Source organism: Hippocampus zosterae, chromosome 20, assembly GCF_025434085.1.
Source record: "Hippocampus zosterae strain Florida chromosome 20, ASM2543408v3, whole genome shotgun sequence".
NCBI classification, from domain to species: Eukaryota; Metazoa; Chordata; class Actinopteri; order Syngnathiformes; family Syngnathidae; genus Hippocampus; species Hippocampus zosterae.
In genome coordinates this window covers 7,924,433-7,951,795 of record NC_067470.1, presented here as the reverse complement: position 1 = coordinate 7,951,795, position 27,363 = coordinate 7,924,433, and the positions used below count along the sequence as shown (strand labels likewise).

Sequence of the window (27,363 nt, the reverse complement as noted above, 5' to 3'; positions counted from 1 at the left end):
TAATGTCGATCGTAATTGTGTGTTAAAATGCCGATTTTGGTTTTCGTCTCTCAGGGAAGGTAAAAAGTACCGCGTGTACGTGGTCACGCCTCTGCTGCCAGGCTTTGAAGGTGATATCCGCACCGGGGGAGGAAGCGCCATCCAGGCCATCATGCACTTTAACTACAGGTGGGCGGGGCAGGGGCGGAGTGACATTTCGGGACTGTGTGTGTGTGCGTGTGTGTGTTTGTGTCATTGACTGAGTGTGTCATTGATGTGCGCGTTCCTGTGAAGCTTGCGTAAACATGGCCGCCCAGCCACCTTGTGCAAATTAGCAAAGAGTGACGCCTCTCTGTCAGTTCTTGCATTCAAGCAACAATGTGTCTCCTGCGCAGGACCATGAACAGAGGCGACCACTCCATCATCTCCCAGCTCAAAAGAGAAAGTAAGTCACCTGACAGGAAGTCATCTACAATGGGCTAATTTACGAAACGTAAGCAGATGTGGAAGATGATCTACTAACCATGGAGCGTCTATTTATTTCGAGATTTTCGGGGCTGAAACTCTAACTAATAACTAATTCCAATTAATTTTTCATTTGGAGTGCTCTCCCAAATGTTCCTTCATAAAAACGTGAATTTTTACAATTACCGTGACATTGATGCTAATTTCCCTTAGCATGTCTATGGTGTTTTGCTTTATACATTAGCATCACGCTAGCGGCCGTTTGGCTGAATGTATTGGCCTTTTGATATGGAGTATTTCATTCTCATTTGTCTCTTTTGTCTGGAATATATTTTTTTAAATTTTGAATGGAACTTCATTGTTGTTTATTTAAAATGTTGATATCGCTCACCAATGTGTTGATGATTGCGATCCGCAGTGGACGACCAGTGGATGAACTACATCTCCATCGCCGGCCTTAGGACGCACGCTGAGCTCGAGGGGAAACTGGTCACCGAGCTCATCTACGTGCACAGCAAGATGCTCATCGCCGACGACAACACCGTCATCATCGGTAAACCCGCAAAAACGCGCCCCCGCCATCGGCGCCGGCCGACCCGAGTAACCGGCGTGCGGCCCGCAGGCTCGGCCAACATCAACGACCGCAGCATGCTGGGAAAGCGGGACAGCGAAGTGGCCGTGATCGTGGAGGACTCGGAGACGGTGACGTCCGTCATGGACGGGCTGAAGTACCAGGCGGGACGCTTCGCACTGCACCTTCGCCTCGAGTGCTTCAAGTATGACAGACTCTCAACGCCGCAGCGATTGTTACACTCTTGTCATCAAGGGGGCGGAGCTCCTTCCCATGATCCTAATTATAACAGCGCTATTGAAAACGAATGAACGGCCTTCCTATGCGTCTAGCGATGTTATTTATCCCTTTTGTCTGTCAGGATGATTTTGGGCGCTCACACCGATGCCAGCATCGACGTGTCGGACCCCATCAGCGATCAGTTCTACAAGGAGGTCTGGATGACCACATGCGCCCGCAACGCGACCATCTACCAGAAGGTAGAAAACATTAGAAGCTAACATTCAAAGATCAAACTGTGACTGACAGAATGACTGAAAAGAGGGGCTCTAAAAAAATGCATAACTCTTCAAGTACCACCCAAATGGCCAAAGACCACCGTTGAAATACAGTTGCGTAGTAGACCCAAGTGTTCACAGATAATATGACCAAAATATTCCTGGATGTATTCATATACTGTACTTCTTAAAATACTATGAATACTCTTGAAACTACGGAAAGCTGCTTGAGCGGGATGCAGAGTATGTAGCTTTCAATCAATCATTTTTTTTGCGTACCACTAGAGCAAGGGTGTCAAACTCATTTCACATCGTGGGCCACATACGGACTCGGTAGATGTCAAGTGGGCCGAACCATGAACATTATACCATACTGTGTTATGAATCACCAAAATATCATCTCTTTCCTTTGTTTTGGTTTTGAGAAGCATTGATTGGCGCTTTCATATAATTTGCTGCGTTGGGTGGATCTCGGTGACAGACTGAGACTGCTGTTTTCTTCCCTGATCAAAACAATGTTGTCTTCTACTGTGATCAAAGCTGTATGCCCCCTAGCGGATAATCCACGAATTGCATTTTATTTAAAATATTCATTCTGTGTCTTTAATGCATTTTTAAACTTTTAAATGATCCCGCCGGCCGGATCGAACCTCCTTGGGGGGCCGGTTCCGGCCCGCGGGCTGTATGTTTGACACCCAATGCACTAGAGAGAACCTGCGTAGCACTCGCTGTTAAACAATTGCAAAGTTTGCGTGTCGGGTGACAAGTCGGTTGTTGTCGCTGTGTCCCGTTCCAGGTGTTCCGCTGCCTCCCGTCCAGCGACGTGCGCAACATCCTCGAGCTGGAGGGCTACCTGAGCAAGCCGGGCCTGGACCAGGAAGACCCAGCCCGAGCCCAAGAGGAGCTCAAGAAGATCCGTGGCTTCGTGGTGCAGTTCCCTCTGCAGTTCCTCGCCGAGCAGAACCTCCTCCCTCCCATCGGCTCCAAGGAGGCCATGATGCCCATGGAGGTTTGGACCTGAGCCCCTTCCGGACGAACCCGCGGGACCTTTCCCTTTCCTCTGTCTCCTTCCAACAAACCTCAAGAACTGAAAAGAGTGACGACAGTAGATGTAACTCGCGGCTCCTCGCCCCGCCTCGCATGCTCCCAAAGTGCCAAACGGGCACCGACTGTTAAGCCGGCCCACAGGAAGTCGTTTGGTCTCTGGGTGAAAAAAAAAAAACGTTCCGCCGGTCACTTTAAATCGGACGCGATGTCCTCGTCACGGGAAGCGTCCCGTGTGGCTGTGCTAACTGGCTCAGGCTGCTACGAGCCCATCCCACAGCGATGTCATCCCAGCATGTGTGATGTCATCAATGCGTGACGAGCATGTTGTTGTTTGTTCTCGCCGTGTTTGTCTTCTGGATGGCTCACACCAAGGTGGAATCTTCACCTTCCCCGCTACTTTCTTGACTTCTCCCCCTTCTACTTTTCATCCTTGTCCTCATTATTTCCTGTCTTCGTCCTTGTCCTCTTTCTTCTCACTCTATATTCCTCTTCATCCTCCTGGTCCCCCTCTTCTCTAATTCTTCTCCTCCCTCGCTTTTCTTCTTTCCCCTCTTCCTTTTCCTCACTCTGCTTCTCCTTGTTCTCCTCTTCCTCATTTTCCTCTCCTTGTTATTCTTGTTCTCCTTTTTTCTCTCTCTCTCTCTCTTACTCCTCCTCGCCTTTTTTTTCTACCTCACAGCGATTCCGCCTTATTTGTAACAATCTTTGCCACCCTCAAGTTGCCTTGAAACACGGAAATGTTCCCAGGAAGCGAGCGTTGTTGCCGTCCTGCATGTCGCGTCTGTGTGTGTCCTCCAACCAAATGCACTATTTTGCACAGATTCCTCGTGTCATCGTCGTCGTGACGAGTGTCTGGATGTCTCCTTGTGCTCCTTCAAATAAATAATGCACATGTGAAAAAAAATTGGTGGATTGTTTTCCTAGTCTGCTGGGGAGATGTGGATTTTGATCAGAATGGGTTACTTTCACTCAAGGTTGGGTTAATTATTTTTGACCCAGCAGATTGGGTTGAAGAACTGACACTCGTTGCAATTTTGGGGTTATTATTTGACGATGAAAGGAAAATGCTGGTTCCAGGCTGACAACAGTTAAGAGCTCAGTGAGGTTGGACCACCTGAGAAGAGAGAGATCAAGTTCTTCAACAACTACAGGCTGACACACTTGAAAATATCCTCACTAGCGGGTGTGAAAGATTTTTTATTTTTTATTTTTTGCTTTGTCCTGAGAAAACCTCAAAATGTAGCCTAATTTTCCACCTGTGGCCACTGGGTGGCGCCAAATGCTTGGATTGATTCAGTTGAGGTTTGCTCTCCACCGGCACCAGCTCTCACTCACTGGACCATGGTCATTGTAGTGAAAATTTTGCGGGAACAAAAAAAATGACTAACGAACTGCATTGGGTGCACAAAACAATTTTTTTGGGGGGAAAAAACTAGTTATAGTGAAAACGTTCATTTTCATATTGTATGTATGTATTCAAATCCTATTTTTATTTAGCTTTTGTTATACAATTTGTGATGTTCTAAACTCTGGTTCCTCGAGACTAATATCCTGCCTGTTTTCGAACTCTCCCTACTCCAAAACACCTGATTTAAATTATCAGTTCACCAAAACACGATACCTTCTCAGTAGTGGGCGTGTCCTCATGACGCCCCTCCCGGGATTCGCGCGCGCGACCGGCGAGTGACGTTGTGGAGTGCGCGCCGCTGCTATTGCACTCTGTCGTGCGCGCGTCCGCGCAGGTGGAGGCATGTAGCAGTACCTGAAGGCTCACCGCACGTCGTCGTCGCTTCTTCTTCTTCCTGACGTCGCCCGACCGCGTGGCTGGAGGAAGAAGAAGAGGGGGGAGAGGAGGAGGTGATCCAGGAGGAAGGAGAAGGAGGGCGAGGAGGGAGTGAGATACCAGAACGAGTCGAGGAAGCTTCTTCCCTTCCTTCCATCTTGAGTGAACCATCCGTTCTTCCGCCGCCATGGCGAGCGACTCCCCCGCGAGGAGTCTGGACGAAATCGACCTGTCTGCTCTGCGTGTAAGCCGAGTATGCGCGCGTGCGTGTTGCCCAGCACCTGTCCTGTCCTCCTCCTCCGTCTCACCCTTTTGCCTCCTCCTCATCATCCTTCTTCAACCTGCCTGCCCCCCCCCACCACCCCTCATCCTACCGGCAGTGCGCGTGCGCGTGCTGCTTCGTTACATGCTCCATATGTCGTGCGCGTGAACGCGTTTTCTTAACAATCCAGGCTGCGTGTACTCACACCTCGATTATTACAGATGTGTGTGTGTGTGTGTGTGTGCGTGTGTGTGTGTGTGTGTGTGTGCGCGCGCGCGCCCGTCTCGTTCAATCGTTTGCCTTGACGCGCATGCACGTAAATCCCAACGAGAAGACGCGCGCGCGGGCGCGGGCGCCAGCCAGCCAGTTCCGCCATTTCGTGATGTTGTGGTCACAGCAGCAGCAGTGACGCGCTTGGTGGGCACGCGCACGTGCACTCTAGTACACTACAGCTAAGGAATGTGTGGGCGGGCGCGTTCAAGCGCGTGCGCGCCAACTTACAGCTTCAAGTATGGCCCAGACGTGCGTGTCACCGCGCGTGCGTGCGCGTTCTCGTGTCTCTTCTCTATTATTCTAATCACACAACAGTGAACAACACGCTACACGAAACATAGTACCTGCAGTCAAGTCTGGACATGATGGAGGGTGCGACACAGGAGTGTGTGCGCGTGTACATGTGTGTCAGAGATGTCAGAAAAGAGCAGATGAATTGTAGGCCGCAAATGTCTCCATCAGTGAGGAGAAATTAGGTCACACAGGACCGAGATGACACACACACACTTGCGCACGCACGCTCATTCACTTTGATAACCTTCCTCACTTCCCTTTGTTGTTACAAAGCGTTATGTTCTTTGCTTTTGGCAAATTGTAGACGCCGATTAGCGTTGTCTAGCTACAGAAAAGCGGCACCTCTTTTCAGGATGAACATTCTGGATTAGGGGAAAACAGGAGTGAGAGAGGCCATCTGCAGTACATTAAGGTTGAGAAGCTGTCTCAAAATAGAGAAGGGGTCTTGTCCGACACCACCTATCTCCAACTTACAAAGCTGTCCTTTCATCCCTCCTGAAGAGACTCGATAATTGAACCTCTAAAAACCCACAGCACACTTCCATGATGCAGCCAAACCCGACATGGACCATCGCATCGATGGAATCCGTTGCGAATTGATCTATAAACGTTATACGGCGGGTCCCTATAGGCTTTTGAAGCAGCACATCGAGTAATTTTCACTTTATCACTTTTATTAAACTATAAAAAGATAACAGTCAAAGAAGAAGCGGTTTGCTACAGAGAGTGGACTTGGGAGAATACAAGAGTGGTAATATATTGAGAAGCTGAGCTCGGTCCCACTGACCTGAATGTGTCCGGGCGGTACGTACATCGCTTGCGTACATTTTGCCAACAGAGACTACAAGCTTTTTGTAAGATTGTTGCCCCTCCAAATCTCTTTTTGCTTCAGCACCTTCTCTGCATACAGTACATATAGCGATTGGCAGTCCTACAGTAAGCACTAAAAACACCCAAAATGGATCATGGACTTATTTTTGGGGGGCACATGACACAACAGCTAGCTTCTCTCATTGTCATTCAAACACTGGACAGCGGTGCTGTCGCGACAAAAAAAAATATCAGCTAACTCATCTTTTCTAGCTAGTTTGAAAAGGGCCGATAGTCAATAAAACTCAAACATGAAAGGTGGTGGGAATACAATTTAGGATTGCTAAAGTAACCCCCAAAATGGGCTACAAATGATTGATGAATTTTCCTCAGATTAGAGGCCTAATGTCTTCCAAGAGTGCTACTTCCCGTCTGTTAGCTTTATTTTAATATCGTCTCACGTGGACGTCGCATATTTTAGCTTATAGGGTTGTCCATTTTTACCTTTCGCGTTCTCCCCACTCCGAATCTTTTAGCTTTATCTTAGCATCAGCTCGCTTCTATTCAGTATCTTTTTGCTTTATCTTAGCATTGCCTCGCTCCTATTTGGCATATTTTAGCTTGTAGCGTCATCTATCTGCTACTCAGCATCTTTAAAGTTCAGCTTAGCGTCATCTCGCTCTTACCCAGCATCCATTAGCTTTAGCCTAATATCGTTTGACGCCAACCTAGCATCTTTTAGCTTGCCGTGTCGTCTCTTTCCTATTCAGCATCTTTTAGCTTAAGCTTAACATGGTTTCACGGCCATGTAAGCTTATGTTATTAGCATCTTTTAGCTTATAGCGTCGTCGCTTTCCTACTCCGCGTCTTTTAGCTTCATGTTAGCATCATCTCGTGCCGACTCAGCATCTCTTATCTGTAACTTAGCATCTTCTCACTCTTTTAGCTTTATCCAAGCAACGGTTCGCACTCGTACGTTAAAGTACTAGTCTAGTTTCCAGGTTCTTGTGTAGCTATTTCCTGTTTACTAAATTGTTTTGCATCTTTCCCAGGACCCGGCGGGCATCTTTGAGCTGGTCGAACTGGTTGGCAATGGCACCTATGGCCAAGTATACAAGGTAAGGTAACCGGTAAACTCCAGACTTTATCTCTGATCCCCTCTGTGTGTATATTTCTGATAGTTATCAGATTTAAGCTGTTTAATGTAAACACATACCCTCTAAGCCGCACATTCCCAGACATGGTGCAGCGGCCCTGATTTGCTTCCCAGGCAGAAGGTCCCATCAGGTTCATGAATCGACAAAACATACAAACCTGGATGACATCAAATTTACTTCTCGTGGTGCTCTCGGATGTTCAATCGAAGGTTGTGAAAATGGCCGTTGTGAACGTTCCAGCGGCTCTAGACAGCCAGACGTTTTTCAGCAAAAAAAATGTGCACACTCAATGATAAATATACATTCTTGCGCAACACATAAGTGGCTTGCTTAATACTAACTACTGAGTCAGGCGTACTGACTCATTAGACTGCTGAGTATTTTTTTTTTAGGTTGGGAGATGATTCCTATTTCATGAAACCACAAAGTTGTTCCTTGAGATACAAGTTTCATTCATTCATTGGCGATCTTTCCCTATTGAATGGAAAACGCCTTCAATCAATTCCAGTAATCCATCCATCTTAAGCTCGTCCGTGATAATATTGAAGTCATTTGAGCGGCAACACCGCGCGAGGAATGTGTGAGGCGTGTCTGAACACAGCACCTGAGGATTGTTGTTGTTGGTGAGGCTGCAGCTAAAGACGTCCACCTCCTCCTCTCCCTGCAGGTGTGTGTGCGAATTTCACACAAAAGCGCACACGGCGGCGAACGGGGGCAAATTTGTGGCAGGCGTCAGTGTTGCAGGAAGAGAGATAAGCAACCAGAGATGCTATCGCTTCCTCTCGCTTCACTTTTATTGCCCGCCGGTTGCCGCCAACAACCTCCCGCTCACTGTCACACTGTCAAACCTGACGTCCAATCCGATGACTGATGTGGATGGAAATGTCTTCACGCTTCTTTGGAGGAGGTCACCAATTAGGGGAATAGCTCATTTGGGTTCAAAATGATTTATTTATTGACTATAAGCAATGTAACTTTTGCTCATCTTTCTATATGCCAGCGACATGTAGTGACAGGCTGAACAATTTCAGTCGAAGACGCTCTACCTTTAGATGTCACTTGCGGCCATTCATAACACATGAAGCGCTCAAACAGCAAGAATTTTAGTTTTCATCACATTTATTATGATGATTAAAGAAAAAAGTGTCTCTGTTTCAGGGTCGCCACGTCAAGACTGGCCAGCTGGCGGCAATCAAGGTCATGGATGTCACAGGCGTAAGTAACGCCCGCATACGCGCGGTACATCGTGACGGATATGTTGGACACGTGATACATGTGCCATCGCTCCGAAATTCTCACTTTATTAAATTTTAATCTTAAACATTTTGCTATCTTAATGTCATAACGTCAAACACCATCGATAGGCTACCGAAAAATTGGCATAGATGAAGCATATCAAATAACTGCTACTTAAATACATGGATCACCCACAACGATACTCAAAGGCCTGTACCAGGGGTGTCAAACTCATTTCACATTGTGGGCCACATACGGCCTCGGTCGATGTCAAGTGAGCCAGACTATTAAAATTACACTATAAATAACATATATAAAATATAATGTCTTTCCTTTGTTTTGCGAAGCACAAGAACATCAGGAAAACATTTTAAGATTAAACGAGATTTATAAAGAGAGAATTTTTAAATCCATTTACACATGTGCATATGAAATCTAAATATAACCCCCGCCTACACTTTACAAACTAAAGAGAAAACGGTGTGCTCCCTAGCGGATAATACATAAATTGCATCTTATTACGTTGGCTTCACAGTGCAGAGGTACCGGGTTCGATTCCAGCTCCGGCCTCCCTGTGTGGAGTTTGCATGTTCTCCCCGGGTCTGCGTGGGTTTTCTCCGGGTGTTCCGGTTTCCTCCCACATTCCAAAAACATGCGTGGCAGGCTGATTGAACACTCAAAATTGTCCCTAGGTGTGAGTGTGACCATGAATGGTTGTTCGTCTCTGTGTGCCCTGCGATTGGCTGGCAACCGATTCAGGGTGTCCTCCGCCTACTGCCCGGAGACAGCTGGGATCGGCTCCAGCACCCCCCGCGACCCTAGTGAGGATCAAGCGGTTCGGAAGAAAAAATGTGTCTTTTTATGCAGTTTTTTTAAAATTATCATTAAAATTATATATAATTTTTAAATTATCCCGTGGGCCTGATCGAACCCCCTTGGGGGCCTGTTCCGGCCCGCGGGCCTTATTTGTGACACCAGTGGCCCATACGGTGTACTCACACACACATACACACACACATTCACATAAACGCACACTCAGAAAGTGTGTGTGTGTTTGTGTTTAGGATGAGGAGGAAGAGATTAAAGCGGAGATCAACATGCTGAAGAAGTACAGCCACCACAGGAACATCGCCACCTACTACGGTGCCTTCATCAAGAAGAATCCTCCCGGCATGGACGACCAGCTGTGGGTGCGTATGGATCGCTTTTTGTCCAGCAGAGTGGACAAAAAGTACCCATTGATTCAATTAACATCTCAAATGTGTTCTTAATTTTTTGTCCGCCTCTTGTTTTATCGAAAGAACAAGTTCCAATGAGATTTTTCAAATCCCTGTTTTTTTTAACATGTGGGATTTTTCTAGCTGGTGATGGAGTTCTGCGGCGCCGGCTCGGTGACAGATCTCATCAAAAACACCAAAGGCAATTCCCTGAAGGAGGAGTGGATCGCTTACGTCTGCAGGGAGATCCTCAGGGTGAGCTGGCTTGAGGGGGGGGGGAAACCAGCGGGGGTGGGGGGGGTGTATCGACAAGTTGACGAGATGGTATCCTCCTGCAGGGTCTCACTCACCTCCACCAGCACAAGGTCATCCACCGTGACATCAAAGGTCAAAACGTGCTTCTGACGGAGAATGCCGAAGTCAAACTAGGTGAGATCAGAGCTCCTCTTTGTCCTCGTGAAACATTTGATTTAAAGACGTTTTTGTTACTTTGCACTTGAAGGAATTTCTTTTTATTTTTTTTTTAAATAACACGTCAAGCGTGCTTGCTTCAAGCTGTTATTGTGTGCACGTGCGTAGTGGACTTCGGGGTGAGCGCTCAGCTGGATCGCACGGTGGGCCGCAGGAACACCTTCATCGGGACGCCGTACTGGATGGCGCCGGAGGTCATCGCCTGTGACGAGAACCCCGACGCCACCTACGACTTCAAGGTACGCTTACAAATTCGAGAAACCTTGTTCAGATTTTTTTTTTATCTCTTGATTGTGTTTTCTATTATTTCGCATTACATTTTCGAAAGACATAAAATCAAGGTGGATTAAAAATAAATAAATAAATAAATAAAGCTAAAGTCGTGTCTTTACTGTTTTTAATCAAATGATATGAAAATGGCCCCTCTCATTACTGACACAAAAACAGTCAGTCTGGTGTTTGGCGTCCTATTCTCATTAATGACTAAAGTGAGTTTATGCTACGTAAGTTAACGCTAATTAAGCTAAGACCAATACCATGTACAGTATTCTTATGTTGCCGGGCAAAATAGTAAATTATGTGCTGTTCCGAACATTGTCCAGTTCTTTAAAAAACAAACGCTGGTCTGAAATTTTACTGGACAGTCACGTAGCCAAACACAAGACGACCTCGAAAGTTTAAAGTTTTTTAATGTGCGTGCGTGTGTTTTGTGTTGACGACGTGTTGTTTGTTCCGCTTCTCGAAATCAGTTTCGAAGCGTGCCAACGGAATGGTCCGGAACAAGTGAAGTGAGGGGGAAAAGTGTCCGAATGTGAGAGGACAGATGGCGCCGTGATATTTTTATGACTTAACGAGTACACGTAGAGCAGCTAGCATGTTAGCACGTTAGCTGGTAATGGAGAAGTGAAGGTGTTGGGTTTTTGTGTTTGTGTGTGTGTGTGTTTGTGCAGAGCGATCTGTGGTCGCTGGGCATCACGGCCATCGAGATGGCGGAGGGAGCGCCGCGTAAGTAACAAACGTGAAAGTTCTACCCACAGTGGTCTGGTCAGCACACCTTAGCGTACTTTAATTCATATTGTTTCTCCCCCCTTTCATTTATGTTCTTTTCCTTTCCTCCTTCTCTTTCCTTCTTCTTTTCCTCTGTTTTTTCTGTTGTCATTTCCTTTCCATTTTTGTCCTTTTTTTTCCTTTTCCTCTCATTTTCTTTCCCATTCTTGTCTTGTTGCCTTCAGCGCTGTGTGACATGCATCCCATGAGAGCGCTCTTCCTCATCCCCAGAAATCCTGCCCCCAGACTCAAGTCAAAGAAGTGGTGAGTCATGTCATGTGACACAAAACGCACACTCCATCCAACCAATGGAGGTAAAAGAACAAAGTGGATTGGTCTACATGTATTTGAATGTGCTTGGAAGACTTCAATGCTGTTGTTGTTGTGGTTGTGCCGGCGAAGGTCCAAGAAGTTCCAGTCGTTCATTGAGAGCTGCCTGGTGAAGAGCCACAGCCAGCGGCCGAGCACGGAGCAGCTTCTCAAGCATCCCTTCATCCGCGACCTCCCCAATGAGCGGCAGGTGCGCATTCAGCTCAAGGACCACATCGACCGCACCAAGAAGAGGCGCGGGGAGAGGGGTGAGTCGCTTATCCTCCAAAACTGTCCCATTGGTTAGAGACAACATTGTGAAAAGTCGACACCAAAATAACAAACACCTGCTAGCTTAATGCTAACACAAAATTCAAAACGCCATATACAGACTCAAACACCAAAATAGCAAACACCTACTAGCTTAATGCCAACACAAAATTCAAAACACCATAGACAAACTCAAATACCAAAATAGCAAACACCAGCTAGCTTAATGCTAACACAAAATTCAAAACACCATAGACAGACTCAAATACCAAAATAGCAAACACCTGCTAGCTTAATGCTAACACAAAATTCAAAACGCCAGACAGACCCAAATACCAGAATAGCAAGCACCTGCTAGCTTAATGCTAACACAAAATTCAAAACGCCATATACAGACACAAATACCAAAATAGCAAACACCTACTAGCTTAATGCGAACACAAAATTCAAAACGCCATATTCATTCATTCATTCATTCATCTTCTGAGCCGCTTGATCCTCACTAGGGTCGCGGGGGGTGCTGGAGCCTATCCCAGCTGCACTGTGAAGCCGACGTGCTAACCAGTGGACTACCGGGCCGCCCTCAAAACGCCATAGACTGACTCAAATACCAAAATAGCAAACACCTGCTAGCTTAATGCTAACATTCATTCATTCATTCATTCATCTTCCGAGCCGCTTGATCCTCACTAGGGTCGCGTGGGGTGCTGGAGCCTATTCCAGCTGTCTTCGGGCAGTAGGCGGGGGACACCCTGAATCGGTTGCCAGCCAATCGCAGGGCACACAGAAACGAACAACCATTCGCACTCACACTCACACCTAGGGACAATTTAGAGCGTCCAATCAGCCTGCCACGCATGTTTTTGGAATGTGGGAGGAAACCGGAGCACCCGGAGAAAACCCACGCAGGCCCGGGGAGAACATGCAAACTCCACACAGGGAGGCCGGAGCTGGAATCGAACCCGGCACCTCTGCACTGTGAAGCCGAAGTGCTAACCACTAGCCTACCGGGCTGCCCTAATGCTAACTTATCATCTGAAATTCCATAGATGTATTCAAATGCCAAATATTTTGTATGTTAATGCTAAAATGCAATGCAAAATGCCATTTGTAGGTTAACAGAAATTAACACAAGTGTTACTATATTTACAACCTGCATCTCTTCTAATGGACCTCAGTGCCGCCTGGCATGTTGTGGCACAACAACACTGAAGGCACACAACTTTAAATTGGGACTCACCTGTTTTGTATAAAACAAAACAAAGTCCTACATGTGACACGTATGTTCCATGACCCTCCTGAGCCACGTCTGCTTCCAGATGAGACGGAGTACGAGTACAGCGGCAGTGAGGAAGAGGATGAAGAGCGGGACATCGGCGAGCCCAGGTAGGACCACCGACCGCCTTCTTCACCGCCCCCTCTGTGTGTTTAACCCCCGGTTCCTCCGCGCCCTCCTCTCAGTTCCATCATCAATATTCCTGGGGAGTCGACTCTGAGGCGAGACTTCCTGCGCCTGCAGCTGGCCAACAAGGAGCGCTCGGAGCTGATTCGCAGGCAGCAGCTGGAGCAACAGCAGAACGAGGAGCACAAGCGCCAGCTGCTGGCTGAGAGGCAGAAACGCATCGAGGAGCAGAAGGAGCAGAGGAGACGCCTGGAGGAGGTCACCATTTTTTTTTTTGGTTTTAACTGGAGTTACATGTAGCCGATAAACGAACTGTTCGCCAGCCAATCACAGGTCACATATAGACAAACAATATTTACTTTTTATGAAAATCCACAAAATCACCTGACACGTTTCCAATGGAAATCAGGATCATCAGGAGAATTTGTAATCATAATAAACTGACAGTTTTAAGAGCAATTTCCAACTGTTTCTAATACAGCGCCCCCTGTGCGCATTATACCGCAACTGCAATTAAAATAAAAACAATCACAGCTCACTTCACAGGCCTAAAATTCTAAATGCTGCAACCAAAAAAAAAAAAACCAAGAAAAAAAAACGGCACTCACTCACGTTTCTGCTTAATTTGTATTTTTATTTTTTATTTCCCAACCGACAGCAACAACGTCGCGAGCGCGAGATGCGCAAGCAGCAGGAGCGAGAGCAGAGGAGGCGCTACGAGGAGATGGAGCAGATTCGCCGAGAGGAGGAGAGGCGGCACGCCGAGAGAGAGCAGGTATGGCTGTTGCACGTATGGAAAGAGAGCTCAACACTTTTGTCATCCCTTGAGGGAAATGAAATATATCTTTGGACTGCGCCACTTCCTGTCTCTTCAACGACTTTCTGCCTTTTGAAAAAAAAAAAGTTGCTACCAATCAGACACTAACACAGCTTCACCTTTTTTGGTTTCTAACCGCTCTATCCTCCTGCGCTTTCTTCTTCCTGCTTTGGTGATATGGCCTGGCTGTGATTGGCTCCCGCTGCTCGCTCTCTCTGCGGCGCCGCTGCCCGCCTTAGGAGTACATCCGTAGACAGCTGGAGGAAGAGCAGAGGCAGCTGGAGATCCTGCAGCAGCAGCTCCTGCAGGAGCAAGCCTTACTGCTGGTAACGTTACTCAGCGGTGCCGTTTCCGTGGCGACCTCAAGGCGCATCTATGGGCGGGGGGGCGTGGAAGGCTATTTTCCCGGCACACCTGCGATCGGTGAAAGTCAGCGGCATAGAGCGACCATTCAAAATATGTCAATGTATAGCTTGAATTGTCCCGAAACATTAAAAAAATTAAATAAAATCTACTTAAACTTAAAAAATAACACTATACAATAACACCAAAAAAATAACAGGGCACCTTCTCTGCTTCTTCTTGTTTTTAATTACACTCTTCCAGTAGCGCTCAGTACTGCTTGGCATGTGGTGGCACAACGCTGAAGGCGCACGTCTACCTTAACCTACCTTTTGGAAATATTACAAAAACAAAAGTTTTTACTAACACTGGTTGTGTTCGGATTGGAAAAAAAAATCTGCACTTATAATTCAAAACAATACCTTGGTTGTCATCTTGTTTTGTGATCAGGAGTACAAGCGCAAGCAGATTGAGGAGCAGCGTCAAGCAGAGCGTCTGCAGAGGCAGCTGCAGCAGGAGCGAGCATACTTGGTGTCTCTACAGCAACAGCAGCAGCAGGACCCGCAGCAGCGCCCCCTGCAGGACAAAAAGCAGCTCTATCACTACAAGGACCAGGCGCCAGGAGCAGTCAACGACAAGCCAGCCTGGGCCAAGGAGGTAGGCGCAGTCTTGGATAAAATATCTGAAAGTCATACTTGGGTAAAGTATAACCGAAAATTGTTTTGGTGGAAGTTGAAGTCACTTTGTGCTTTGTCAAGTATTACTGGTTGGATGGTTTGAATGTTTCAGAAAATGCGCCAGTGAATCACAGAAGCTGTTTTCTTTGTTGTTATTCTTCAGTTTTAAAGACTCGACACAAATGCGTCTTTTCTCCCGCATATTCATTTTGAAGCGAAAACTTCAATACCTCGTTCACACTTCCTGTTGACTTCCAGAGCTCCTGCAACAAGCAGTCCACTCTGTCCATCTTCTCCATTTTCATAGTCACACTTCTCAACCGTCCTTCATTTGACCTTGTGCCCTTTGACAATATGACTTCAGAGTCTAACCTTCAGCTTCAACAGGGCTTGGAAGCAGGTTGCAGTTCGACAAATGTTCATTCAAGTCCACATGTTCGCACATGCTTTTTTTTCCCTGAAATCGATTTCCATGAAAGATTTGCATCCACACGCAGCAGTGAAAGAAAATATTCATCCATCCATTTTCCGAACAGCTTGATCCTCACTAGGGTCGCGGGGGCTGCTGGAGCCTATCTCAGCTGTCTTCGGGCAGCAGGCGGGGGACACCCTGAATCGTTTGCCAGCCAATCGTAGGGCACACAGAGACAAACAACCATCCACGCTCACATTCACACCTAGGGACAATTTTTAGAGAGTTCAATCAGCCTGCCACACATGTTTTTGGAATGTGGGAGGAAACTGGAATACCCGGAGAAAACAACCTCCTAGTTTAGCCTTTCAGTCTGCTAGCTTAATACAAACGGTAAATACAGTCTGATTGGCATTGTGATCATCCTTTCAGCAAAGGATTGAGCACACGGAGCCGCAACACAAAAACAGGCTACTCACAGTGGTGTATTCTTTATCCTCTGCGAAGAATGGCTCATAGTTGTGCTGTGCTGATGAGCAGAGAGGACATCTGGACGAATAGTTAGCCAGTTAACTGCTAGCCAAACGCTACATTCTCATTCACAGTCTTCCAAAAGATCCGGCCCACCTTTTAAAAGGCACACGCACATTCAACGTCAAAGATACGACAGTGTAGAAGGTGACCCGAAGTGGACACAATGATGCAAGCGGGGGAGACTGTATGTGTGTATCGTTGTGGTCCGTAAACGCTGGCATTACCCTCCGCAGGTCATGCGGCGAGCTCAGAGTAACTCCCCTCGCGTCCCTCCCAAGAAGTACCACTCCTTCCGGCACACGCGAGACGCCCACCTGGACCCTCTTCTCTTACTTCCCGGTTACAAGCCTCAGCGCCGTCACCGCCGCCCCCCTTCCTACCCCGCCCATGTCAGCCCATCCAGGGATCACGTCCACATACCGCGCATCCGGATCACCTGCGTCCCCGAACCCGACTCACGAGGCCGCAGTCCCGGCCGCCGGGTCAGTTGGAGGACGAGAGCGCGTGACTAACCATCTTTTTTTTTAATCTCACTAATGCTTCTTTGTCTGAGCAGGTGGCTTCACTTCCTCTCGTGGGCGACGCTTTCACTCCCATCTAAACGTCACTTTCTTCACGTCCTTATCGTCTCTCGACAGGCTATTCATTTGTCTTTCTTTTCATCTTTTTCTCACATTCTTCTTTTCCTCAGCTTCTTTTTCGACACCAGTGCTTCCCAACCACTGTGCCGCAGGAAATTATACAATTTAAAAATGAATGTTTGTTGAGCACTCAAAATTTTTTAAATTGTCATTCATTTGGTGTGACACACAGATTCACCCCCTTTTAAAAAAAAGCCTACATTGTAAGAGTAAATTAATGAAAATATCTAATTTTTAATGGGCATATTTTCTTTATCCTCTGCAAAGAATGCACAACATAATTGCAGGCTGCATCTTACTGAGATGACCAGCCCCTTGTGCATCTAAAATTTTGAAGTTTTGTATTATACCGCCCCCAGGTGGCCATGGCGTGCACACCAGAAGGAGCAGCACCATCTTCATTGAAATGAAGCAAAAATAAATAAGTAAATAATAATACAAACTCTGGCAAAAACATTTAAATATTTTATATTCTCTTTCATTGCCATGGATGTGTTTTCATAAAGTGCAATATTATCGGGGGTGATCTTTTTCTTCAATTAAAATTATAGCTCAAGGCACCACTGTACACCTTTTTTGTGACATTTTTGTTTGGTGCTGTGTCAGGGTTGGGCAGCACTGTTCCAAAACCCACGTGGGTTTTTCAACTTTGCACCAAAAGGCTCACGAGGTGAACTAACGAACTAACACTTATTCTCCTGCAGGCTTCTTTTCCCTTTTCATTTCGTTTTTCCAACATATGAAGTCATTTTGCGCCAGCGTCTTTCATGAGCGGCTTCACTCTGTATGCACTACGAAAGAGGTGAATCAAGGTCTCCTGACACTACCGCGGTCATTTCAAGGCCGCGGCTCCCGGTTGAGAACGGAGACTGATTCGCCATATAGGGCAACTGCAGCTATAATCGGACTCCCTCCCTGTGGTGCGCAGACGTATACTTGTTTCTTATACAGTGTCGTGAAGCCTTTCATCCCTTCCTGATTTCCGTGCCGTACTGTATCACACATCAAACCAATTTTGATATCACACACAGACAACGTAAGGAAATACAAAATTAAATTGGCATTTCGAAACTCCTTTTGGTATTTCCTTGGGTAGTCTCTGTGTGATATTCAAAATTGGGTTGTTGAACTGAAACCTTTGTTTGTGCTTGCCAGCTTTGAAGAAAAGTTTTGCCAGTGAAAGCTTTGGCTACAAATACCCTGCTGCATGCTGAGAGGGGATGAGTTGTGATGCAGGCGTGTGTGTGTGTGTGTGTGTGTGTGTCAGGTGGACAATCGTTTTGCGGTCAACCGACAGACTTCTCCTGCCTTGCAGCATAAAGTCTCCAACCGGATCTCGGACCCGTCGCTGCCCCCTCGTTCCGAGTCCTTCAGCAGCGGGAGCATCCAGCAGGCCAGGACCCCGCCCATGCACCGCTCCGTCGAACCACAGGTGGGGTGCGCGTGCCACACGACTTGCGCAAAACACACTTCAATGGTGGCTGTCAATCAAATAACGGACACGCCTCCTGAAATCTTGTCAGTCAAATGAGATTTTTTTTTTCTTGTTTGGATGAAGACTCTAAGTCAGGGGTGTCCAAACTTTTTGCCAAGGGGGCCAGATTTTATGTGGTAAAATGTCGGGGGGCCGACCTTGGCTGACATTCTTTACATTGAACAACAATATTGTTCAGCAAATTTTAGTAAGCCAGTCTGTTTCACATTTTTATTTTAATTTCAACAATCTTAAGAATTTCTTTTGGTTCATTTTAAACAGGTATATCACATGCAACTGCTTATTCACTTGACTTTTTCTTAAACAGAAGTCTCCTGAGTGCAAATTGATTGATTTGAAACATAAAATGTATCACCATGACTTTTCAATAGTCACAAAACCTTTGACTCGAACAACAGGCAAATGAACAAGCAATACACATATCCACAACTGCAAGGATCATTTGAAATATGACATATCAGTCAATATAAACACGGAGTGATGTCTTTTTAACTCGTGAGTGATGCCCTCTAGTGTCTAAATGCTATTACTCATTTAGTGAATGCTATTACTCATTTAGCCACTAGAGGGAAGCATTACTCTATGAAACATCACTCACCAGTCTACGAGACCGCAGTCAATGCAACACGTGTTTCATTGCGCCCAACCTGCGGGCCAGACGGCACTGATTTTATGACAGGGGCCGAGGGCCGGATGAAATTCGACCGCGGGCCGGACTTTGGACATGCCTGCTCTAAGTTGTCAACACTTGGCACATGACACAATTGATTTCTCCTGACAAATAAACTGGGATTTATTTGTCCGCCCGAGTGTGACTGAATGAACTTGAGTGCTGCGTGTGATGCATGATGTTTTCTCCTTTTTTCTCCTTCATCCCGACTACACGTCGGATTCCTCATCCTGCTCCTCCTTTCCCTTCTCTATTCCTCTTGCACCACCTGCATTTCCTCCCGTTCCTTCTTCCCTCCTCCACATCCTCCTCCTGCTCGCCCTTCTCCTCTCCCGCCCGTGCCGGTGCAGATGGCCCACCTGGTGCAGGTGAAGAGTCCGGGCCTGTCCGGCTCTCAGTCCCTCTACGACCCCCACGGGGTGTCGTCTTCATCCTCCGCCCTGTCGCCCTCCCCCTCGCGCCCTCCCATGCCCCGGCAGAACTCGGACCCCACCTCCGACACCCCTCCTCCCCTGCCTCTCGCACGTCTGGCGCCCCCGCTTGACAAGTTGGATCGCGGCACCTGGCTGCGGCAGGACGACGACATGCCCCCCAAGGTGTCTGATCCCGCCTCGTCTGCGCCTCCGCACGTGCTTGCTTTCTGATATGTGCAGTGAACCCCCGCTTGATCGTCGCATCTGATCCGGTTGAGCTCAGTGCTGCCTTTTGTGGTACAACATGGTACTGCGCTGTACTGTAAAAACAAAAGACAAACGATTGCTTGACTCATTCAGTATCAGCCAATTCTGGACCAAGTCTTCAAAGACGTCTCAAAACGTCTTTGGGAGTGAATGAGTTAAAATGGTGACAAAGCAGGAACGTGATGGATGAATCGTCATATAGTCGGGGTTCACTTCATTTAGGTATGCTGTGTGTGCTTGGGCCCAAAAGACTTCACACATCATTTCAAAGTCATCTTATTCCGGTGTTCACTGAATTTAAAGTGCGCATGTGACTTTCCTGACGTGTCTCCCTCAGGTTCCTCAGAGGACTACATCAATCTCTCCCGCCCTGGTCAGAAAGAACTCTCCAGGAAACGGACCTGGACTCGGACCGCGGGCTGGAGCTCACCTCATACGGGCCAGGTAGACAAAACGCTCACTTCTGGGCACGCGTGCAACAGGCTCTTCTGGAAACTTGTTTATTTGGTTGCCGTAGCAACCCTGACCTGCGGAGGACTGACATTAGCATGGATCCATCCCTGAAGAGGACGAGCAGTGGTAGCTCCTCCAGCTCCAGCACTCCAAGTTCGCAGGGGGGATCCAACGAGCGAGGTGCTCACCCAAACAAATGCAGACACGCACACACACACACACACACATCTTGGAAGGTGAGTCAAAATGCTTGAAAATAGCTTCCATGATGGGGAAACAGCTGTCAGTCAATGAGTTTAAAAATCGATTTGAGCTCTGTCATACAATTCGAAGCTTAACTGCGATAAAAATGACCCCAAAAAACAAACAAAACATTATATCTAGATGGATAGATGCATTTTTGAGACAGATACAGATTCCAATATTTGGCGCTATAAAATTTCATGAACTCGCCGATGAATTAAAAAAATAATATACCATGAAGATTCAGCGCATTTATATCATTGGAGAATCGTCTCGATCGGTGTGTTCAGCAAACGCAGCCATGAAACCCGAAGGTCCCGCCGCGGCTTCTGACGACGCAAAAGACGACAGCAGAGACGTGTCCAGACCCAGTCGGCCTGCGGTGAGTACATGTACACGTCCCGAATGCCCGCTTTGGCACGCTTCTCATGCTCATTGCCACTGTTCTTCTCTCTCCTCTGTCCATCTTTCCACCCATCAGAGCTATAAGAAAGCTCTTGACGAGGTCAGTGGTACGAGTGACTCTTTCCCCCCCCTCACCGCCCTCATGAGCACGTTAGCATGCTAGCCACGTGCCCCTGTAGCCCAGGGAAATGTTCGATGGCGTATTCAAGGGGCACAAATGAGATTTTTTTTTTTTTAATGATCCTGTTATGTCCTATATGAACCTGCACCACCTTCCTCCCGCTGCCATAGACATAGATGCCACCCAGTAGTTGCTTTCTAAATTTGACTCCATTGACTTGAATTTACAAAATGGCCGACGTATCACAGCAACGGGCCATGAGGTGTCTATGTGCTGTATACATGGTCACCACCTCTCCCGGTTTAATAGTTGACGTTTTGAGGGTGCAAAAGTTCCCTGACCTTATTTCCTCTCCAGCATGTAGCACGTGCAAACCAACCCTCCCCGACCCCCTGCTTCCCCCAGTAGCGTCCATTTTAGTGAGCTTTGCTTTTGCAGTCAACTAGGCTCCCGTATGTACAGCCAAAAAACTGTTAACCACATCGAAACAGTTCCTTGGCACCATTCGAATTGTCACTGTGATGTAGGACAAAAGAAACGAGAGGTTCTGAACTCCTCCTCCACCAGAGTTAAGCTTCTGCTTTATGTCCCTGCCAGGACCTGACGGCGTTGGCCAAAGAGTTGCGAGAGCTGCGCCAAGGCGAAGAAACCAGCCGGCCGCCCGTCAAGGTCACCGACTACTCGTCATCCAGCGAGGAGTCGCACAGCAGCGAAGATGAGGACGGTGACGGAGAGGGAGGAGCAAACGACGGGACGGTTGCCGTGAGCGACATACCGCGTATCATGTGAGTATTTTCCACACTTGTGCGTGAGACAAGCTGAATAGATAGATAAATCGATTTTCTGAATCGCATATCCTGATGAGAGTTGCGGGTATGCTGGAGCCTATCCCAGTAGAGATTTTTTTTTAAAAGGCTGCTTAGTTAGCTTAAAGCTAACATAAAATGGGAAATGTCATAGACGGGCTAACAGAAATTAGCAGAGGCGATTCACTACTTTGCAACACACCGTTTTTGATTGGTATTTCCATAAAATGACAACACGGAAGAGAGAAACGTTTGTCCTTCCGAGGACTGAGAAAGTTCCAAAGAAATCATTTACATAATTTACTTTCCAGGCCCGCTGCCAGCCAAGGAGCCAATGACTCGCAGGGCATGATGGGAGGACACAACGACTTACACGGCAACATGTACGGAAACAACTCTGGGGACAGCACCCTGATGATGCGCGAGGTGAGCGTCCTCTCGTCGTCTGCTGCTGCGATGAACCACATGCTTCTTCACCAAGTCAACAAACAACTGATCGCCTTTAGCCGCCTCACGGCCAAATCGTGACTGGATCCAGTACCCACACGCCCTTCTACAAAGCACCCTTCACCCTGCTGTCTCCAGCCCCTCACCTGCCAATCACACCCGCGCTGCCCGCCCCCCTATCTGTCTTTTTCCAGAGGCGTGGCGAGCGGCGGCGGAGTTCCACCGCCAGCAACGGCGTCTTCGGCATCGCTAATTTATTTGCCGACGCCTCAAATCTCCCCGATTTGGTGCAGCAAAGCCCCTCCCCCCATGTTGCCCCTGGCGACGCTCCCGGGGCACAAGTAGGTTTTGTCGACGAAACCAAACATCTCCTCGTCAACCCGATGATCCCTCCTGGTGACCATCCCGACTGTTCTCCCGTTTATTGGTTTGGTCTTCCCTCCAGCCTGGCTGTGTGGGGAATCACTCCTGGTCCACTCTCTCGTACCCTGTGCCCACCACGCCCCTATTTGGTGGCCTTCAATGTATCCCAGAATGCAAAAAATAGTGGGAAACAAATATATCAGAAAGTTCATCTGCTACATTGTACTTTTGTCACAGCAATTATGTCATTCGCGGCATCTGAATAACATTCCAAAGTGATTTTTGTCATTTGACTGATGAAAAAAAATAAAGAAGTGATTACACAATATTCGATTCACCGTTTCCGACCTACATTCCAAAAATTATGATTTGGAAATGGTTCCCAGCACAGCCCAAGATCCCTCGCTTGGCCTTTGACCCGCAAAGATCCTGCCTGCTGTCGCCATAGTAACCTGTCAAAACTTTTGATTGAAGACTTTTGCTTGGAAACTCATCCGCCTGTGCCTAAGCTCTGTTTATTTTTATTTTTTGTCATTTCCCCGCAGTACGGGATGGGAGGAGGAGGCGGCGGCGGCGGAGGCTCCAAGGCCTCCTTTACGCCATTTGTGGATCCCAGGGTGTATGGGACGTCCCCGACAGAAGATGAGGACATCTCTGCTTCAGGTATGGCTGATGTGGCTTTCAAAAAAAAATTTTTAAAAACGTAACGCAAACCCTGCTCTTGTAACATTTTTTTGTGTTGTGGCGCAGCGCTGTTTGCCGATGAGCTACTGAAGCAGGAACAGGCACGGCTCAACGAGGCCCGCAAGATCTCCGTGGTTAACGTCAACCCCACCAACATCCGGCCGCACAGCGACACGCCCGAGATCCGCAAGTACAAGAAGCGCTTCAACTCGGAGATCCTGTGCGCCGCGCTCTGGGGTGAGAACGACGAATGCCTTGAGAACAGTGTGCGAGCTTATGGCTAACACGTGATGGAAAATGCCATTGGCTTGCTAACTGTTAGCGTTGATCGTCTCGGTTTTAGAAACTGATTAGCCGCGGAATTTTAAACAACATAGCTTTGGCCTGAAGTCTACTTCGCTAACTGCCAACAAACCATGCAAAACTCTATTGGCAGGCTGTTGTTAGCATCGCTAAACGTCCTAAAACGTCTCAAAAATCTGGTTAGCTTAATGCTAAGAAACAAAAAAACAGATGACTTACTAATTAGCATCGACAGTTGCGGTTTTAGAAGCAATGGATATTTTGAACACCGACGGTGGAGCAACACAGGTACTTTGCCACGTGAAAATGCAAAGAACAAATGATCCAAAAATTGGCTTGGTCCAGTGCCATCTGTTCTCACAAAGCTGACGTTTTGTGCGTGTGCCTGTTAGGGGTGAACCTGCTCGTGGGAACCGAGAATGGCCTGATGCTGCTGGACCGTAGCGGGCAGGGCAAAGTGTACAACCTCATCAACCGCAGACGCTTCCAGCAGATGGATGTACTGGAAGGCCTCAACGTCCTGGTCACCATCTCAGGTGGACTCTCACGCTTGAACACTCTCATCCAAAATTTCTTCATAACAAAAGCAATCGAATGGCCGTTCACTGCAAATGAATCAGTCACCGAAAATGATGAGTTTGCACATGTGTCCAGGCAAGAAGAACAAGCTACGCGTTTACTACCTGTCCTGGTTAAGGAACCGGATACTCCACAACGACCCCGAGGTGGAAAAGAAGCAAGGCTGGATCACCGTGGGAGATCTGGAGGGCTGCGTGCACTACAAAGTCGGTACGAAGATCTTGTTCGCGCCGTTGCCACGCAGGGACTCGCACGGACTTGAACTGATTTCCAAACACTGACCTCCCAACTCTGGCCGCAGTGAAGTATGAGAGGATCAAGTTCTTGGTGATCGCCTTGAAGAACGCTGTGGAGATCTACGCATGGGCTCCCAAACCTTACCACAAGTTCATGGCCTTCAAGGTGCGTCCCTGTTTGTGTCCTCACAGAAACGGATGTATCATGTCTTGGCGTCTTTGTATTCATCTGGACTGACAGTTAAAATTTCAGTGCAATCCAAGCTTTGCTTCATCGGTCCATCTCTTCATGCTTTAGCTTGAGTTTGTATACTTGCTCAGTCAGCGTTTGTAGTGCTTGCGGTGGACTCCCAAGTGCCAGGGCTGCAGTGTGCTTTGAGCTTCGTGATGTCAGCGCACCATTCTCCGTTGATATAGAAGCGTATTCCACCGACTTTCGATTTCCCCGCTAGCTCCGGGTCGCGATCAGCTTGGTGGAGGCGGAAGCTAGCTAGGTGCAGCGTGGTATCCGGGTTTTGTGAAAAAAAAAAAAAAAGTCAGAGCGTAAAAACGCCCTAATACGTTGCAAGATTTTGATTTTGTTTTATGTGGCAGTTTTACAGTCAACCTCGACTGGAAGTGTGAGAAAAAAAAAACAGTTAGCGAGTCTTCATTTTGTTTCATCAGAGTGATGTTATGTGATTGTACTCCTGTCTACTAACAGGTGCTAAGGAATAATATTTAAGTCTTATAAAAAGTTTGTTTTTGCAAGCTTAAATGTATGTGGGAGGGATTAAAACTAATATTAAAAATATATACAGGTGGGCGGCCCGGTAGTCCAGTGGTTAGCACGTCGGCTTCACAGTGCAGAGGTACCGGGTTCGATTCCAGCTCCGGCCTCCCTGTGTGGAGCTTGCATGTTCTCCCCGGGCCTGCGTGGGTTTTCTCCGGGTGCTCCGGTTTCCTCCCACATTCCAAAAATATGCATGGCAGGCTGATTGAACACTCTAAATTGTCCCTAGGTGTGAGTGTGAACGTGGTTGGTTGTTCGTCTCTGTGTGCTCTGTGATTGGCTGGCAACCGATTCAGGGTGTCCCCCGCCTACTGCCCGGACACAGCTGGGATAGGCTCCAGCACCCCCCGCGACCCTAGTGAGGATCAAGCGGTTCGGAAGATGAATGAATGAATATACAGGTATCTTTAGCTGGTCATTTTGTATCTTGGGTGGGTCGAGAAGGTACGATTAATCAGGGTTCATTGTTATGATTAATCGGGGTTAATTGTTACGATTAATCGGGGTTCATTGTGCAGAAATAAAATGCCCCCTTAACGTTTGCTGTGGCTGGCGTCAGTCTTTCACCGAACTGCAGCACCGCCCCCTGCTGGTGGACCTGACTGTGGAGGAGGGGCAGAGGTTAAAGGTCATCTACGGCTCCAACGCGGGCTTCCACGTGGTGGATGTGGACTCTGGCAACCCCTACGATATCTACATACCCTCGCATGTAAGTAGAAAAGAAACCAGGGGAAATTTCACCGCGCGATCATCGGGATTAAAATGATCACGGTCGCCGCTGTGATCACAACATTACACGAAAACATTTGTATGAATTTTTATATATATATATTTTCAGATTCAAGGTCAGGTGACGCCGCACGCCATCGTGGTGCTGCCCAAGACGGACGGCATGGAGATGCTGCTGTGCTACGAGGACGAGGGCGTCTACGTCAACACCTACGGCCGCATCACCAAAGATGTGGTGCTGCAATGGGGGGAGATGCCCACCTCGGTTGGTACGTGCCCCCCCCATTCCCCCCACCTCTTCTCTTCTTCACTGCAACATAGTAGTACTAGTAAATCAAAGTGCCACTGTTTTTGATTACAAGACACTTAGAGTGTGTGCGTGTGTGTGTACAGCCTACATCCACTCCAACCAGATCATGGGCTGGGGGGAGAAGGCCATTGAAATCCGCTCGGTGGAGACGGGACACCTGGACGGGGTCTTCATGCACAAGCGAGCGCAGCGCTTGAAGTTTTTGTCCGAGAGGAACGACAAGGTGAGCGCCTCAACTTGAAATATTCTTTGTTTGGAGGTTTGTAAGTTTGGAAGTTGGAAAGGTGGGCGACAGAAAGAATAGAATTTTGGGTCGGGAATTGCATTTGAATTCTGAAGCTGCACTAAAATTCGATGGGATTCTTTTATTTGGTGAAATGTAGAAGGTGAGACTTTTGACGTGGGTGGTTTGATTCAGTCCAGAAATGCAGGAAGTCCAAAACATCTAAAAATAGTACAGTGCCCACATCTGGATATACAATAGTGAGTTGAGGAGTTTCATTTCGACAAAAAATAGCGCTTTGGCACCATCTTGGTGTAAAAGGCTACTTGATTTCGAGACGTTTTGCTTCGCTAGCTTCTTTGTGTCAAAGAACAATGTTGGAAATGAGTTGAGGAGTTTCATTTCAACATAAATTGCGCTTTGCTGCCGTGTAGAACTACATTGGGGTGCAGGGTAGTATAACACGGATATATAAACCCCTCAGTAAACTGGAGAGATGAGTTGTTTTTGTAGAGGATAAAGAATATATGCCTGTAAAAAAAATTGAGGACAACCTCTTCGTCCTGTACAGGTGTTCTTTGCATCGGTGCGTTCGGGAGGCAGCAGCCAAGTGTTCTTCATGACCCTCAACAGAAGCTCCATGATGAACTGGTAACCCCAACTCCACGAGCAACCTGGCGCCGTCCTCCCGGGGGAAGGGGGGTTTAAGGATGGACCCTTCAGGGTCCAGCAGAGCTCTGCGATGCCTTTGTGGCGCTCGCTCCTTGAGAGGTGGCCCGACGTGAGGCCGAGTAGCCCCTTGGCTCTCCCCGTGCGGCCGAGCGGGCATCTGCGGACGGTTTGTAGCACATCACTTCCTTCGTTGCAAGACCACTTCCTCCTTTGGATCTGCTTCAATCCAGCGACGTCTTTTCACGCCCGCCCACTCGTATCGCGCCAGGAACCAAAATGAAACATTTTTTACTCCCAAATGGACACTTGGTCTGCCTGTTTTCAAAATAAGTTTGTGTCCAATACTGGCTCATAAATGTGAGCCCTGTGGAAACTTTGTAGTTAAAAAAAAAATTAAATAACATTTTGCTGACGGGAAATGAGGAAAAAGATTTTGATTTAGGAAGAAATAATGTGATCATTCCTTTTTTGGGGGGAGTTCAGGTCCACTTTGGCAGAACTGATTAGTACAAAGAGGTAATTTAATAGAAAGATTTTGTTGTCATACGCAAAATACACCTCCATTCATAAATTCCTGCAAATTTGCAACCGTAGTCATGAGTTAACTTTTCTTTGACTTTTGTTTTTGCAGTACAATCCACATTGAGTTGTTTTTTTTT

At 47.4% G+C, this 27,363-nt stretch overlaps 2 protein-coding genes and 1 long non-coding RNA gene across 12 annotated transcripts in view; 2 read left to right on the top strand and 1 right to left on the bottom strand.

Moving 5' to 3' along the window:
• LOC127592835 (phospholipase D1-like) overlaps window positions 1-3,463 on the top strand; it is a 14,122-nt gene extending 10,659 nt beyond the window's left edge. For 4 of the 5 annotated variants that reach the window (XM_052053815.1, XM_052053818.1, XM_052053817.1 and 1 more), the window contains 6 exons: window positions 55-168; window positions 375-424; window positions 863-997; window positions 1,067-1,220; window positions 1,377-1,494; window positions 2,309-3,463. In XM_052053815.1, coding sequence (XP_051909775.1) covers window positions 55-168; window positions 375-424; window positions 863-997; window positions 1,067-1,220; window positions 1,377-1,494; window positions 2,309-2,533 — 796 coding nt within the window. In that variant the 3' untranslated portion in view covers window positions 2,534-3,463. Of the gene's footprint in view, window positions 1-54; window positions 169-273; window positions 425-862; window positions 998-1,066; window positions 1,221-1,376; window positions 1,495-2,308 lie in introns of those variants that run through there. The other variant, XM_052053819.1, reaches the window with a different exon arrangement.
• On the bottom strand, window positions 3,178-4,310 carry LOC127592863 (uncharacterized). The gene is made up of 2 exons (XR_007960232.1): window positions 4,181-4,310; window positions 3,178-3,673 (listed from the first exon to the last, which is right to left on the bottom strand). It is a non-coding gene; the product is annotated as an uncharacterized LOC127592863 (long non-coding RNA).
• On the top strand, window positions 4,288-27,363 carry LOC127592832 (TRAF2 and NCK-interacting protein kinase-like). Of its 6 annotated transcripts, XM_052053804.1 has the most exons (34): window positions 4,288-4,586; window positions 7,034-7,099; window positions 8,297-8,353; window positions 9,439-9,564; window positions 9,736-9,846; window positions 9,930-10,020; window positions 10,171-10,301; window positions 11,013-11,067; window positions 11,295-11,373; window positions 11,512-11,687; window positions 13,008-13,074; window positions 13,150-13,348; window positions 13,749-13,865; window positions 14,147-14,233; window positions 14,700-14,906; window positions 16,106-16,354; window positions 17,781-17,945; window positions 19,029-19,274; window positions 19,696-19,802; window positions 19,876-19,991; window positions 20,345-20,436; window positions 20,536-20,559; window positions 21,178-21,365; window positions 21,698-21,812; window positions 22,028-22,174; window positions 22,742-22,859; window positions 22,947-23,117; window positions 23,576-23,719; window positions 23,838-23,972; window positions 24,064-24,164; window positions 25,330-25,479; window positions 25,609-25,768; window positions 25,893-26,032; window positions 26,604-27,363. In XM_052053804.1, exons 1-34 carry the CDS (start codon window positions 4,530-4,532, stop codon window positions 26,685-26,687), a joined length of 4,278 nt encoding a protein of 1,425 aa, XP_051909764.1. In that variant the 5' UTR covers window positions 4,288-4,529; the 3' UTR covers window positions 26,688-27,363. The 6 variants fall into 6 exon arrangements, with proteins under 6 accessions (XP_051909764.1, XP_051909766.1, XP_051909768.1 ...); XM_052053806.1 differs by lacking the exon at window positions 16,106-16,354 and having other exon boundaries at window positions 4,289-4,586; XM_052053808.1 differs by lacking the exons at window positions 14,147-14,233; window positions 16,106-16,354 and having other exon boundaries at window positions 4,289-4,586.